The sequence below is a fragment of the Pantherophis guttatus genome, chromosome 5 (genome assembly GCF_059756535.1).
Source record: "Pantherophis guttatus breed Tessera chromosome 5, ASM5975653v1, whole genome shotgun sequence".
Taxonomy (NCBI): Eukaryota; Metazoa; Chordata; class Lepidosauria; order Squamata; family Colubridae; genus Pantherophis; species Pantherophis guttatus.
The window spans coordinates 26,792,661-26,809,681 of NC_142067.1; the positions used below are offsets into that span (position 1 = coordinate 26,792,661).

Consider the following 17,021-nt stretch of genomic DNA (forward strand, 5'->3'; position numbering starts at 1 on the left):
TCAGTAGTACTATTTACATGTACCCTATCCTTTCCTTTATCACTCCCCTGAACATATGACCATTAGAGATCAATTAGCCAGTGCCTCTTCAGAACTGGTGAATTACCTTAGGAAGGCATGCTTATTTGCCAAATTGGATTTGACAGGTGCTATAATTTGATCAAAATGAAAAAAGGTCATGAATATTTAACAGATTTTTATATGTATAGTAAATTTAAATATACAGTAATGCCCATTTGAATTGATTAATTGTCCATCAATCTTCTCCAGATTTGTGAATATTTTTGATGTTTTGGACAATTATATACTGATATATAAACGATATACTGATTTTTTTTCCCAGAAGCTCTGCTTTGCATGTCTTTTCTGAACATTGACTTTTTGCTTAGAAAAATATGGATTTGATCTTCCCAGTTGGACTGTTTGGGTTACTGTACCTCTACAATCAGGATACAGATGAAGCCTACAAAAACAGACATCTAGAAATGTGAACGATGCCCAGTGTTTCTGTGCTTTGCTAATTCTATAGAATTGAGTACATAAGACCGTGATTTTAACTTCTAAAAAGTAACATACATGGTCTGTTCAAGAGTATGCAGCTTTTCAAAGGCTGAAAATCTCTCCAGCTTTTGTTGTGCAAACAAACTCAGACCTGCCTTGGGAGCTGTTCTCCAACTTTCATCAAAGGAAAGGGAAATCTCTTGCCTTATGCCTCTTCCACTCATATCTGTCAGTGGCCAAGGCTGTTCCTTCAAAAATAGCAGGTTTTCTTCAGCTGTTTCCTTCCTTTAACCCTGGGTAAAGAGGAGTGTGAGAAAGACAGTCATAGTAAACTTATGTTTATTCTCCATGGTATAAGTGGGGGAAGATGGGAACTGCAGGCTTTCAAGAGTTTGTTACTATAAGAACAATGAAATCGAATTCTAGTATTACTTGTTGTATCTGTTTCTTGATAAAGCCTACCTTGAAAGGCTGGCAGCTTTGAATTTTGCAAGCCTGTTTTTCTTTCTGATTCCTCTTAGAATCTCTTTCATGGATTCCTTTACAGCAACATTCCTATATGTTCTTTAGTGCACAGGATCTTCAGGGATTTTGTTTCCAACAAATGGTTTTTGGTCAGCTTGTGAGACTTGTTAGATCAATATATATTTGTAACTTGATATCACAAAGGAGATAAATGTTGTAAATGGGTACATATATGTGTGTTGTTTATTGTTTTTCAATGGTTCTCAATTTGATTGATTTCTGTGATTTTGATCTTTGCAGTAGCAACTGTCTTTATAATTTTACTTATAGTCTTTCTTTTCCATTTCTTTTAATAGTCATTCTACAAAATCAGTTATGGACTTTGTCAATAGTAATGAAAATATTATTTTTGTACATAATACAATCCACCTCATTTCTCAAATGGTAGATAATATTATTATTGCTTGTGGAGGAATTCTGCCACTGTTGTCTGCAGCAACATCCCCAACTGTAAGTACAATATTTCCCTCTAATGGATATGTTGCAAATTGCACTGTGTATTAGTAACACTTGTTCTGAGCATGATTTTATAAGAAGAAAATATTCACATTTTTCATTTTTTAAACTACAGGATGTAAGTTTTATGGCTTTAGCAAATTTGTATACAAAAATTATTTCAGAATAATTATTTACTTATGTATACGGGTTTATTAGCTAGGTTCACTGCAAAAATTAATGGTTATAAACAGAGCAAATTACATTGCTCTGTTTGTATATCATAATCCCATTCTTACCTAGTACAGCTTTATAAATTCCTTTTTGTAGTACAGCTAGTACAGCTTTAAATGCAGATTTGGCATAAGAGCTATTGCCTCTTTAAATGTTAGTCATAAAATAGCATATTCTGCTAAATACTGTAGGTAGAAGGAAGATTTTGTTTAACATAAAATAAAATACATTTGTAGCATCCTTAAATTTTGAAATGAGAGTGAAATATCATTGAAAGAATGCTATTAATATCCTTTAAAATATAATTACTTTATCCCAATATAATAAATTTTGCTTTCTTTTCGAAAAGGCCGGTACACCTCACCAAAATATAATTTGAAATATAAGGATTTTTTTTAAAAAATCCTTTTGTTTCAAAAGTGATTTGACTGTCAAATCTGAGACCCTGTTAATGATGCAGAACACGTTATATATTACCTCCTCAGAATGCTGCCCAGCAGCCCTGCTTTGGGTCACATAGACCTTCCTTGGGAAGGGTGACACCAATCTCCAGGGCTGCGTAGAGGAATTTTCAAGGCATTTACAAGATAAAATCGCTTGGATTCATTCACAGTTGAATTTCAAGTATGGAAGTCTTATGAAGATGCCCAGGGAAATGGGACTGGTTTGATTCTGTTGGACATGAGGAAGTAGATAGGTTCCTGCAGAATGCAAATATCACCATCTGAGTATTAGATCCTTGCTTCTCTTGACTGGTTAAGGCCACCCGGATGGTATCATGTGGGCAGGTCCATTTTATTGGTAAATTTATCTTTGTCAGAGGAGGTGGTTCCAGCTCCTTTTAAAGAGGCGCTAGTGTGCTCCTACTCAAGAAATCATCACTAGATCTTTCCTTGTTAGACAATTTTTGTCCAGTCTCCCACCTGCCCTTTTTTAGGAAAAACAGTCAAGAAAGTGGTGGTGTTGCAACTCTTGAAGATCCTGGAGGAAAGAGATATCTGGACCCTTTTCAGTCATATTTCAGGCCTATATACAGGACTGAAACTTCACACTTATGGATGATCTCTGGCAGGAGTAGAATGGAGGTGTGCTTCCATTTTTGCTCTCTTTGACCCTTCAGTGGCTTCCAATACAATTGCTCATGACATTCCTTTAGGCTGACTTGAAAAGTTGGGGTTATGTAGCATAGTTTGGTGCTGGTTCACTTTTTTTCCTCTGAGGCCAGTCCTAATCAATGTTAATAGGGAGCGAGAAATCCTGCTCATGGCACCTCAGGGCTCAGGGCTCTCTCTGCTCCTTTTCAACATCTATATGAAACCTCTGGGTGAGATCATCCATTTCCAGGGGATGAGATACCAATATAGTAAGGATACCTAGTTATATCTTCAACCCAGATGAACTGAGTATTGCATGGACGTCCTTTCGCACTGTGTGGGGGTCTGGATGGGGAACAACTGAACCTCAGTAAGACAGAGTGACTGTGGGTAGGTCTCTTTGCCCAACTTTACATTGTGTGCCACCCCTGCCTTTTCCTGGACAGGGAGGTTCATACCCTGGTCATGTTCTGCCTGAATTATTACAATGCGATGTACATGGAGCTACCCCTGAAAAGTATCCTTCAGCTAGTGCAGAGTGTGGTTATATGAGCCATATTGGGCCCCTCAAAAAAGTCCCATATAAAAGACCCCTTTCTCAGTGAACAGCACTGGGTACCAGTTTGTTTCTGGGTCCAATTCAAAGTGTTGGTTATCACCTATAAAGCCCTATACGGTATACAGACAGGTTACCTATAGAACCGGCTTCACTCTGTCTCATCATACTGTTTCAATTGATCAGACAGGTAAGGTATATTTCACACCCCTATCAGTCAGAGAATTTTAACTGGCAGAGTCTAGGTAGAGAGCCTGCTCTGCTGCTGTCCCCACTTTGTGGAATATTCTGTGGTGAGGAAAGCCCCAATTTCTTGGCCTTCCACAAAGGGATTTGTGGCCTTGTGTGTGTGTGTATGTGTGTGGAGGAGCCACAGAGGACCATGAATGTGGGGCTGGCTAGATCCATGAGTGCAGCCCTCCCCTATCTTGTAATAGCTAATATTAAATGACCATCTTAGAATTTGTACCCTTTTGATATTTAATTATCATTATAATTTTAACAAGTTTAATTCTAATTTAATTTTAATATTAACGTTTATACATTGTTTTAGCTATCAAATATATTACCATCCATCCCCTCTTGAAGGAGATGGACAGTTTAGAAATATGAAATATAAATATATGCATACATACCTTAGATTTAAAATTAGTTTTAAAATATAAACACAATTCAGAGAAAACACAACTGTTGATTTAATAAAGTTGATAGATGACCATGTGGCTTTGTCTACTAACCTGATGAGCGTATTTCATAGTATTGTAACTGATGTCTAATGGTCTGCTGTGATAGAATTTCTTTGAGCCAAAGAAAATATCATTTGAGAAAGTGTTCTTAATATTATTCACATATAGTACAAATCAGCTTCTAGTCAGAATTGTTTTGTTATAAAAGGTAAAGAAATGTTAGCAAATTATAAGATTTTTGCCAAATGGCAAATTTCTGGATCATATGATGTTTGGTTTTAGTGTACAATGTGTAAGTTAGAAGTCATCATTGTGTTTAAACTATATAATATACATATACTTTTACATACACACATATACTTATATACACACACATACATATACATTATGTATATATGTATGTAAAAAATACACTGTTTTTAATTAGTAGCCTTATATATTGTTATATATCAAATGAATGCTGTTCTAATTACTTATTAATTTGAGTTGTATCAATTACAGTGATGCCATATAAGAAGTTAAAGTGTAGAAAACAAGTTTTTAAAAATTGACTTTTTAAATTGTGAATTAATATCTGATTTTTAAAATATTACTTTCTGTTTTGCATTGTATTTTCATTTGACTGTAACATTTCTTTTTCTTTTTGTTGTGATCTGTTGTCTGCTTTGTCTATTGCATGTCCAGGGTTCTAAGGTTAGTATTATTGTTACAAGTTTTAGTTTTTAGAATTAGACACTTTTTCTGTGTGCATTTTTTAATTATTTAGCTTTTTTTTGATAAAAATGTATATACATTATTAGCAGGTTTTGATTGTATAATCTAACTGTTCAAGAGTAAAAGTGACATTCCAAGGGCATCACTTAAATATACCATGAGAGGGAAGGGGAGAGGGAGGGAGGAAGGGAGGGAGAGAGGCGGGGGACTTTGAATTTGCATTTCTAGTTTGCTTCTTTCATCTTCTTTGGGATACTTGAGCATGATGATATAACTGTTCTGTTTCTTACCACCTGGGCAACATGAACCAAGGATCTTGGCTCATTAAACAAGGGATGATTTAATTGCAACAGTATTAAGAAGAAAACTGAACAAAACACTTTAACCTTCAATAATAACATTAAAAAAGGCTAAATATTTTTTTCTCTCTCAAAAGAACACCTTGAATAGAAATAGCATTTTTTTCATTGTTTCAGTTCAAATTGTAGATGAAATGCTATTATGATTGATAAAATCCTTATAAAATTACTTGCAAATTGCAATTGATAACATTAAAATGTACAATCTGAATAATATTTTCTAATATGAATAAAAAACACTGCCTCTTTAACTTCAAAAGTTTAGCAGCAAAAGAGCAAATATTTTATGATACTTTAAAACAAAAGGGTTTATTATAGCTTTGTTTTCTTCTTGTGCTAAGAAAGCTTTTAACATAATAAATACCTTAGTTCTTAATATGTTCATAAATTACCAGTAACAACACTTTGTTGATTCTTCTGTTATCTGGAATGCATTGAAGAAGTTCTGTATAAAACTGTATTTTTATACTGAACATAACCACAAACCGTTCTGTGGCCTTGTTGCTAAAATTATGCAGATGCTAGTTAATATGCCAAACCTTCTGACCAAATGAATTGTTTAACGGGAGAGTGATGAAAGCTTTCCATAGAGCAACTCATTATTTTTCCTGTATTTTATGAGAAATGAGTCCTGTTTCAGTGTTTGTGCAGTGTTCCACTATGAAAATAGACTTTTCTATTTTGGTTTTAATTAGCGAAGACTAAAAGAAATTTTTGCACTGACACACACACACACATACACACACAGAGAGAGACATGCTTATATAAAGGTATATCTACTCGATTTTAATAAATTAGAAGAAGGTGTGATTTTGAGATCTCTCTCTCTCTCACACATTCGCAAACATGTCACCAAACATATACATAATATATAGTAGGTCTGTACATAGTGATTTTATACAAAAATTTATAGAATATTTTGCAGAAGTGATTACAAAATTATTTCTCATAGCATACCATTGTAAAAAGAGACATTGCTGCTTCTGAAACATGAAAAAATGAATATTGTTAATGTTTAAAAAAGTGTTTTGCTATATTATTGCAAGACATAAATAATACATTATTTAAGTGCATTATATTTACACAAGAGTGAAATTCTTGACAGTCTAATGTTAGATATTTTTTTAAAAAATGAATTTTAAAAGAATTGTTTTATGAATAAGATTCATAAAACTATCTTTGGAAAATTACTTGTAATTGATGCCAAGTAATTCCTTTACAACATTATCTCCCATCTTCCATAAAATTATCTTTAAAAACAATTGCATGAACTGTGTATGTGTTTGTGGGGCAGACATACATTTCATGCAGTTAGATGTGGCCTACTAGGAAGACTTTCATGAAAGAAACAGCTATCTGTTGTTTTTTCTGATATTCTAGGTAAAATATAAATTGTACTTTTTATGTACATATTGCCAATAATGCTTTTTACATTCTGGTCAAAGTCTTACTTCTACATAACATGTCATATTCATGATATTTTGTTCTTAATTTCCAGTGAGAAGAAACCCATTTATTCAATTTTTTATTCATTTGTATTCCTTTAATGGAAAATTAAAAATCCATTTTGTTTAATGCATATGCTCACTTTATTGAAGTTAGTTCATATAAATAACTTTTGTTCTAGGGATTTTCATATTGTATAGTATGCATGAACAAATAATTTTCCATATTTGTTGCTATTTTACATTATTTATTCTCTGTTTTACCATAGTCAACATGCAGACAAGAAATGAAATAAATGTTTGTGCATGTAATGTATTCACATGTGGGCCACATTAGAAATCTAACGTTACGCCTTTCTTTTCAAGACGGAATTGGAGAATATAGAAGTAACTCAGGGTATGTCAGCGGAGACAGCAGTAACTTTTCTCAGCCGGCTGATGGCTATGGTTGATGTACTCGTATTTGCCAGTTCACTAAATTTTAGTGAAATTGAAGCTGAAAAAAATATGTCTTCTGGAGGCTTAATGCGACAGTGTCTAAGGCTTGGTAAGTTTCCCATAGAGCACCAGGTAATTACATATAGACCAATTAAACTAGGTATTAGTGTGGGAAAGGAAAAAAACCTTATGTGGAAGCTCACTTGATTTTGGGTAAGAAATAATATTTTATGGAACATTAATATTTTTAACCTACTGTTACCTCTCTACCTGGTTATAGAGACACTTTTGATTTAGTATTTGTATTCTAACAGAGATAAATTTCTAGCATTATCATTCAATCAAGTGATGTGTTAATGGGTCTTTTGAGGCTATTTCTGCTTTTCCTCACCTTTAGGGGAAATATTTTGTTCTAGCAATTACAGACTCCCCCAAATATAGAAATTAGTAACAGTTGTTAGTATCTGAACATTCTGTTTTATATCATCATTTATTTTTCTTCTGATAATTATAATGCACCTGTATAAGAAACACATTTTAAATATATATTTTAAGCAAACAATTGATAACATACTATACTGCTCTAAAGTATTATACCTGTTACCATTTTCTTTAGCACTGGAGTTCGCAAGCTGTTGAAGGTGTGTTGACCACAAATAAAAATATATAAAATCTGAGACCTCAGTATCTTTATAGTTGAAGTTCTATAAAATAGTTGCAAACTATCAGGCTTTCTAAGAATTCATTATTAAGTAAGTTGGTCCAGAACCAGGGAAGAAAAAGATGGCTGATCTTTCAATTCCTGTCAATTGTGTTAATTTAGTGGTACTATATTAGGGTACTGAGGGCTTTGAAGAAACAGGATAGAAAGAGTATTGATGCTTTTGAACTTTGGTGTTGGAGAAGACTCATAAGAATAATATGGACAGCCAAGAAAACAAATGATCATCAAACAAATCAACCCCAGAGTTCATCCTAGAGGCACAAATATTCAGGCTCACAAATAATATTCAGGCTCTTTGGACATGCTTTGTGAAGACCTAGCATGGAGAAGACTAATGCTGGGAGAGGTGAATGAAGAGAAACAAGAGAACAACAGTGGATGTGAACTCACTGTTACAGTGGTGTTTGCTGCGTCCTTGGAAGACCTGAAGGACCAAGCTGGGGGCTAATCATCTTGGGGGGAAATGTGGTTGCTAAAATAAATACCAATTGGCTAATATGTAATCATAATCATTATCTTTAATTATGTGTAATTCATCTCTAATAAGAGCTTTACTTTGTGATAAAATAACTAAGGAATCTGTTGACTTTGAAAAATGTGGATCCCCTTTCATTTTTGTCATTTTCTCTTTACAGGTTTTTTTACATAATTTATTTTCATTAAACAAGACTAAATAAATCTGATAGATAATTAAAGATATTAGTTATGTTAAAAGTGCAGTGATACTATCATAATTTATAACAGACTAGCTAATCCAGTATGAGACAAAAAGTGTAAAGAAATGGTGATCTTATGTCTAAACATGGTTTATACATATTAAAACCTTAAAATTAACTTTTAATACTGTCATCTTTTATGCTAAAAGTCCAAGCATTTCTCTAATCCAAATCTTAAATTTGCTTCAAAATTAAAAATTCAAGTAGAAGTTCCTTGTGTCAGAGCTCCCTCTTGTGGTTCCAAATATCTCAAGAGATTCATAAAAAAGAAAACATAATAGCACCAAATAATGTATAGACCAAACAAAGATGGTTGGAGGAAAATAAATTCAGATAAGGGAAGCAAAGTGGTTGTTATCATCATCATCACCATCTCTGATTGATCTTATCCTGCTTATAAATCAGTTCATCGTTCTAAGAACTATTATAAGAAGACTATTACACAACAAAAAAATTATATGAATGGTCAACCCTATTGACCATTCAAAAGAAGAAAAATAAGTAGTTTTAGAAATTAATTAAGCTATTTTAGAACACAAAAGCATATGTTTCTAAATCCCCCCAAAAGAAAGAAAAAGATGCATAATGAAAAAGACATAAGGATTATTAAGGGAATTTTAATTAAGACATGAAGGTTCTATTTGGGAGGCCCCCATTGTTCATCACCTAAATAAAAGTGTAATTTGGATGATTTCTTCTTTAAAGAAATTCTATGTCTGTGTAATGGGCCACGAGCTAGAGTTGAATTTGGAAGTAAAATTAGATTGCTTTTAAGGCTCAATTTTTATTTATTCTTATTGCTTTTAAAACAATAACAGAAAAAAGGAAAAAAAGAACAAAACACAAAGGTAATCATGGATATAAATACATTATCATGAAAAAAGAACAACAAATATTTTAAAAGGGAGGAAAACAACAGAATAAATAAAAAGGAAGCAAAGTATAATGTATCATTATAACAGTAAACAGTTACATAATTAAAATAGTTTCAATTCTGTACATGCTTACTTAATGTAGATATTATGCTTTTAAGGTTTGCCTTAATGATAAACATAACAAATTAATTAAATTTAACACGAGGGTAAAACATTTGCATTAAGTCAGTCAAATGGGTATGGCTGCCAACATGACTTTTTTGACCCGTACATATAGTTATAGCTCTAGGTTTTTTTTAAATTAGATTTTTATACCGCCCTTCTCCTATGGGACTCAAGGCGGTGAACAGCCAAGAATAAAAACATCACATACAAAAGTTAAGATTAATTTTAAAAGAATTAAACAAGTTTTGGCCCAATATAAAATTTAAAACACCCCAACTAAAATCAATTAATAATTAAAAATATCTAAGTGGGGGTGGTCAAGCCAGCCCAGCTTGATGAAATAAAAAAGTTTTAATGGCACGGTGAAAAGCACGAAGATCTGGAATCCTATGTATCTCCGGGGGCAGGTTGTTCCAAAGGACAGGTGCTGCCACAGAGAAGGCCCTCCCCCTGGGGGTCGCCAGTCGACATTGCCTGGCCGAAGGCACCCTGAGGAGTCCCTCTCTGTGGGAGCGTACTGGCCGGTGGCAGGCTATCGGTGGCAGAAGGCGGTCCCGTAAGTACCCAGGCCCTAAGCCATGGAGTGCTTTAAAGGAAAATCAGGTGAACCTGATAAAAAGCCCCCCCGGCCACGGCCGTCATATGCTCTTCTAAAGAGGTACTTTAGGTACTTCTAAAGTACCTCTTTATGCCTCTTATGATCTTTCAAGATTGTGTCACCTAATTTGGAGTAAAAGGCTAAGTAACACCATGACATTTTCATTCCATTTCTTACTAAAAATAAAACAAATAGATGCATTAGGTGTCCGTTATACCTTATATATGGTATATAACATTAACCCATAAAACATAACACCTCTCTTCCAAAACAAAAAAGAACCTGAACCTTCTTTTCCCCTTCACTCTTTTTTTCACATAGCATCATAGCATCATTCACTATGGTTCTCAGATGACAAAATAATTATACCCCTTGAAAATATTCAGTTCTCAGATATTAAAAATCTTCCCTGAGTTCTACATTACATACTTTGATCATCAGTTGGTCTCAAAATCACAAACAGAAGTATAATTGCTACAATGTGTTTTTATTAATTGGCCAAAAATCAAGCCTTACACCTATTGTATGTTAAAGATATGTCATTGCTACATACCCTCTATTGTCACTAATTTGTCATTTACCTGCTTTGTATAGTGCATTTCCTTATATGTCAAAATGCATTTTTTCTGCTCTTTTTTAAAATTATTTTTTGAACCATCTTAGTTATACCTTACCTGCTTATTCTTCTTTTATATGAAATTCATGGCCTTCATTAAGATAATTCACATATTTGTCCTAAATTTCCCCCCCTTCCTTCCTATTTTAAATTAAATATACTTATTATGTATATTATGTAATTTCTCCTGTTGCTGCTAAATATTCAGCAATAGCAAATACATATAAATACGCAAGATACATACATAAGATTAAGAAGCACATCTAATACTAATCTTAATTTATCTATCCCTAAATACATCCAAGCATAACAATCCTACATATTATAGTAATTCGTTTTGAAAGAATTTGCATTTTGATTTATTTATTTCATTGCTATTTTAGTGGCTTTATTAATGCGTAGTAGTTGTAATTAATTGCATATTTTTTTATTACTTAGTTTGTTGTGTTGCTGTGAGAAACTGTTTGGAATGTCGACAAAGACAAAGAGAGAAAATAAACAAATCTTCACTAATCTGCAGTAAAACACAAGAGACTCTTCAGGGCATAAGTGCAACTACTACCAAGGTAAAATATTTTCTTTTAATATATAACAGTCCACTAAATGTGAATAGGAAAAGAGAAAAAAACCTGCTGTCCAGTATATTAGACAGATAGGGATAACTTTACAGTTTGATAATTCCAAAATTATTTTCTTACATATTTCATAATCTTGAGACAGGATTTGGATTTACTATGAACAGTTGCATTTATTATCAATATTCTTTACCCTTTCAGACAAGAAGATCTAAGAGGTTACAAAACTATCAATGGCAGTATTGATGAAACAAATGTCAATTTGTTGTGTATGGTTATATCATAAACAATTCCAGATCAGTTATAGCAGTTATTTATTCATTCATCCATCCATCCATCCATTCAAATTGTAGCCACCCAACTCCAATGAAATCTAGGCACCTTAAAGAAAAGCAAAAAATCTGTAAAACCAGATAAATCATAAAACCATACACTCTGGACTAAAATGATCTTAAAAGTGACACAAATCAAACCAAACAGTCTTCCCCCAAATACAATAATAAATTAATCCCAGGCTTAGGCCAAAGCCAGGTTTTCAAAGCTTTCTGGAACCCACTGTACATTTCTGTGTGGGATGCTGTTCCAAAGCTGCCTTGTCCTACAAGGTTACAACATTTCGTAGGGGAAGTGCACTCTCTCTGCAGGAACATACTGGGTAAGCAGAAGTGATTTAAGACAATTGGTCCCTCATAAGACCTAATACTGTGTCTTATATATTCTACGTACCTTCAGGTTTTTATAAGCTATCTGAACGTACTAATGGGTACATGTGTTTCTGCAGAAGGGAGATCCAGCAAACAATGCTTGCTTCTGAGTCTGTCCTGCTGTAGTTCCTGGGGAATAATGAGTCTCCATAGCAGGGGTGAAATTCAAAATTTTTCCCTATTGGTTTTGTGGGCATGGCAGGGGAAGGATATTGCAAAATGTCCATTCCCACCCCACTCTGGAACCAGCCAGAGGTGGTATTTGTCGGTTCTCCAAACTATTCAAAATTTCCGCTACCAGTTCTCCAGAACCTATTAGAACCTGCTGGATTTCACCCCTGCTCTATAGGTGTGTCTGAGGCAAGCTTCCCAGGTCCAATACTTATAAAGATTTAATAAGTTATTATTTGCACCTTAAATTGCACTTATAAATGTGGGCAACCAATATAACACTCGTAGTATTGCTTCTGGATGACAATATTGGGACATTCTCATCAGTACATGAGCATATAGGAGCCAGTTGAAACATAAACTGATTGCACAGTATTGGTTTTAGCACTCTTCTAGTAACAACCAAATGCATTGGAGTGCCAAATTTTAAATCTACAACCAGCTTCATATGCTAACTTTGAAATCAATAAAATAAAAATTACTTGTTTTGTGATAACTTCAAGAGCTAAGACTAATTTGCTAAAACTATGCAATTATTGTATTTTTAGACTCCATTGGAAAATGTTCCTGGTAACCTATCCCCAATTAAAGATCCAGATAGGCTTCTTCAAGACGTTGATATTAATCGACTGCGAGCAGTTGTATTTCGTGATGTGGTAAGTATTATACTGCAGTTTTTTAAAAAAGTATTTAAAATCTGTTCTTTGTGTATTGATGGTGAACAGGTTCTTGTATCTTTATCTTTGCCCAGTGTAGGAATTCATTTTTTCAGCTTAAAAGTTTGTGCCCATTATGATGATTCTTTTCAATAGCTTTGGTGTATTTCTGTCCAACTCCTTTCCTCACTGATTAATTAAGGTAATCTTATGAATGACGTTTGCTTCATTGAAAATGGGTAAGCTGGAGAAATTCAGTATTGAAGCTCAAGATGCATCATATGCAGCGGGTAGAATTTCTAAGATAGGTTTGGATTTACCTTAGTTGATAATCTGATTCCAACCATATTGGAAGATACATACTTAATTTAGTTTTTGTTGGACAGATCATTGTAATTTACAGACAGATTTAATATTAACTTGTTGCCAAGAACAGATCACTGATAATACCTAACCTTTTTAGGGATCAAAGGCCAATTAAAATGGCCCACACAAGCCACTGATAGATTAGGTGGATTCCTGATTACTTTGCAAGATTTACTAATCAACCAAGATGGTCTGTTTTGAAATCAAAACAGAATACAACCATTGAAATAACTACATTATTTCTTGGCTGCAACAACACTCCTTGGTTTTCTGCAATAGTGGAAAATAGGAATAGTGGGAAATAGGAAGATTTGTGACAAATAGCTTGCCTTCTAGAATTTATGGGTGCTCCATTGCTGGAGGTTTTCAAGAAAATATTGGATAACCATTTGTCTAAGATGGTATGAGGACTTTTGCTTTTGCCAGGAGGTTGGACTAGAAATCCTTCATGGTCCCTCCTAACTCTACGAATCTATGAAATAGTAGAGAAGGATGGGAGAAATCTCTTTAAATGACTATTCAGTGACAGTTTCTTTTAATAATTTAAAATCTTTAGTATTGTATTAGCACAGTTGGCCAGCAGAACCTTTTCAAACATAACAGTTCAGAAGGGGAAATAACTTTTTGAGTTTCTACTAAATCAGTTTGCAAAAACTTCCCTGTAAAATTGAATACATACATACACTGTAGTATAAAATATAGTCATGCCTATGACAACTGCTTACAACTATTTTAATTGGTGGCTTTTAGTTTTCTGATCTGCTATTTGAAATTAATGATATAACAATAGTAAAAAATACTTTAATTCAGCTTTGGTAGGTGTGCCAGTTTATATCTTTTTCTGAATGTTGCATATGTCATAGGTAATTTACCTATATTTATGTTTGGCTGCTATAATGCTTTGCATGAGGATGTCTCTGGAAAGCATTTGGGAATTACAAATAGTTGCCTGCTAACAGTATCATTCTAATTTTGCATCTCCATTGCTTTTAAGTTTCTCTCTTGGTGCAGTTTAACATTCTGGTATGAATAGTGAAGGTTAATATATATATCCTTATATTTTCAGAAATATATTTTCAGAAGTCGATTAGCCTTTTTATTACAGTGCCCAAAGCACATAGAAAGGTGAAGTTCCTCTCCCTTTAAGCATATCCTTACAGCTAAGCCCCTTTTAATCTTACATATCTAAAATTATTTAATGTTTTTTCAGTGCTTTCAAAAAAAAATTAAATTAATAGAAAACTCTTCTATTATTTCTCAATTTTTTTCTACTTACAAAGTTTAGAATTTTAGTATATGATTTTAAATTTAGAGGTAGATGCTAGATAGATGCTAGATAGATAGATAGATAGATAGATAGATAGATAGATAGATAGATCGATCCTCCAGATGTTCAGTGAAAGCCAGACTAATATCGATGGACATATGTGGTGTTTAGATGCATTGAAGAAATTTATTTGTTTGTTTGTTTGTTTGTTTGCTACCAATCTTGTATCCAAAGACTCTAGGCTGCTTACAATATAAAAACATTGAAAAACATTAAAATTACTTTTTCTTCTGGTTGACGTTGCAGCGAGATCGGACACGAGGAGTGGGTCTCTGCACTCCCATGCCGAATCCTCCCCATTGGTGGGCTCCGAGAGGAGCCAAAGCATCCCTGTAGGGGAGGTGAAGCAAAGAGGGATGCCCTGCGTGGTCGCGGAGAGTCACAACTCTCTGCCTGACCCGGGGGTTTTCTTTCCCTCTCAGCCACAACCAGGAAAAGAGGCAGCCTAAACATGGCTGCCACAGAGCTGGGGCAGCTGAGGAACACCTAAGACTGGTGCTGGAGTAAAGTTAGTGAACAGTGATTGGAAAAATTACCTTTTGATTCATTGTAAAAAACACAGCAGATATAATCATGGACACAAGATGGCAAAGAAGGGAGTCAAATGTGCAGGATGTGCTGGGGATTGAATTTAATTAACCAAGAATGTATATATGACTCATCCTTAAACAGAATCAGGTTAAGATTATTTGGATTGGAAATTGACCTTAGTTATATTTATATAACTAAGAATCAGTTTGGTATCTTAGAAAGTGGAAGATCATAAATTCTAAAACCAGCTTAGGGATGTTGGGCCAATCACAAGCTCTCAGCTTTAGGAAGATAATATATAGCCGAAAGTACTAACAAATTTCTTTCCTAGTATTCCAAACAAAATAATTGTAATCTAAGTTTACAAAAAAGGGATTTGAATTAACATCATTTCTCATGATTCTTGAGAAGGATCATTTACATTTCTCTGTTTTCCCTCACTAATAATTAGCATTGATCTCAATGGTAATTTTAAAGAGTTTGGAGTTAGTCTAACGTTTTCTGCATTGCTCTATAACACAGTGCTATTTGGCTAGCTATATATATGTGTGTGTGTGTGTGTGTGTGTGTGTGTGTGTTTTCTGAGGTTTTTGCGGGTGTTTGTATGTAGGTTTTGGTTATTCGGGTTTTCTCCCGTATAAAATTGGAGGTGTCTTGGCAACGTTTCGGCAAAGTCTCATTCGTCATCTTCAGGCTGGTGTTCTTGGCTTCGTGCTTCTAGGAGCAATGTGTGTGATCGCAGCTGTTTCTTCCTTTTAACTGCCAGTGGGGGTGTAAACTGATTGGGTGGGAGCTTGGCTGTGTTCTGATTGGGTGGAGGTGTGTTCTGATTGGTTGGGGGTTTGGCTGTGCTCTGATTGGATGGGGGGTTGGCTGTGCTCTGATTGGATGGGTGTGTGTTCTGTTTAGGTGGGAGCGTGGTTGTGGTCGAGTTAGTCTGAGTAGCAGAGGGATTTGAGCTGGTGAGCTGTGTTGCTGTTGTTTGGCTTCGTGTTTGTGGCCGTGCCATCTCTTCATGTTGGGTGTCAGTCTGCTTCATTTATGGATTGGAGGGGTTTAAAGTGGCTAATGATGCAGCTGTGGTCTGGCTTCTGGTCCGTGGTCGTGCCTGATCATCAGTGTGGGTTTGAGTCTGCTTTCTGTGTGGATATGTGTTGGTTACATCCTGTGTAGTTCTCGTGAGTGTGTGTCTGGTGTCATTCTTTGTGTTAGGGACTTGTTTGTCAATAAGGGCGGGTTTCCAAATGGCTGGCAGGTGGGAGGTGTCATCTCGTTTATTCATGCTGTGCGGACGTTTTTCTATCTCGATGGCTTCTCTGATTATTCTGTTGTTAAAGTGTTCAGTTTTGGCGATAGTTCTGGTCTTTTTAAAGTCAATATCATGTCCTGTGGCTTTGAGGTGTTGGACCTGGGAAGAAGTTGGTTCCTCTTTTCTAAATGAGTTCTTGTGTTCTTCAATGCGTGCACTTATTCTTCTGTTGGTTTGTCCGATGTATGTGGTGGGGCAGGCGGTGCAAGGGATTTCATATACTCCTTGATTTTCTAACTCAATTTTGTCTTTGGGGTTTCTTAGGATGGTGGATATTTTTCGGTTTGTGCAGAATGCTGCAAACCCCCAACCAATCAGAACACACCTCCACCCAATCAGAACACAGCCAAGCTCCCACCCAATCAGTTCACACCCCCACTGGCAGTTAAAAGGAAGAAACAGCTGCGATCACACACATTGCTCCTAGAAGCACGAAGCCGAGAACACCAGCCTGAAGATGACGAATGAGACTTCGCCGAAACGTTGCCAAGACACCTCCAATTTTACGCGGGAGAAAACCCGAATAACCAAAGACCTACATACAAACACCTGCGAAAACCTCAGAAAACACACACACACTCACTCACACACACACACACACACACACACACACACACACATATATCTGTATTGGTCAGTTGTGATAGAACACACAAGGAATTTGTCTCTGTGATAAATTATAAATAATAAAATACAATTAT

General features: G+C 34.9%; 1 protein-coding gene across 4 annotated transcripts in view; it reads left to right on the top strand.

Moving 5' to 3' along the window:
- NBEA (neurobeachin) overlaps positions 1–17,021 on the top strand; it is a 365,883-nt gene that overhangs the window by 83,703 nt on the left and 265,159 nt on the right. For all 4 annotated transcript variants that reach the window (XM_087894770.1, XM_087894771.1, XM_087894772.1 and 1 more), the window contains exons 24-27: positions 1,323–1,476; positions 6,916–7,096; positions 11,120–11,247; positions 12,680–12,787. In XM_087894770.1, the coding sequence (XP_087750896.1) occupies positions 1,323–1,476; positions 6,916–7,096; positions 11,120–11,247; positions 12,680–12,787 (571 nt within the window). The remainder of the gene's footprint in view (positions 1–1,322; positions 1,477–6,915; positions 7,097–11,119; positions 11,248–12,679; positions 12,788–17,021) is intronic.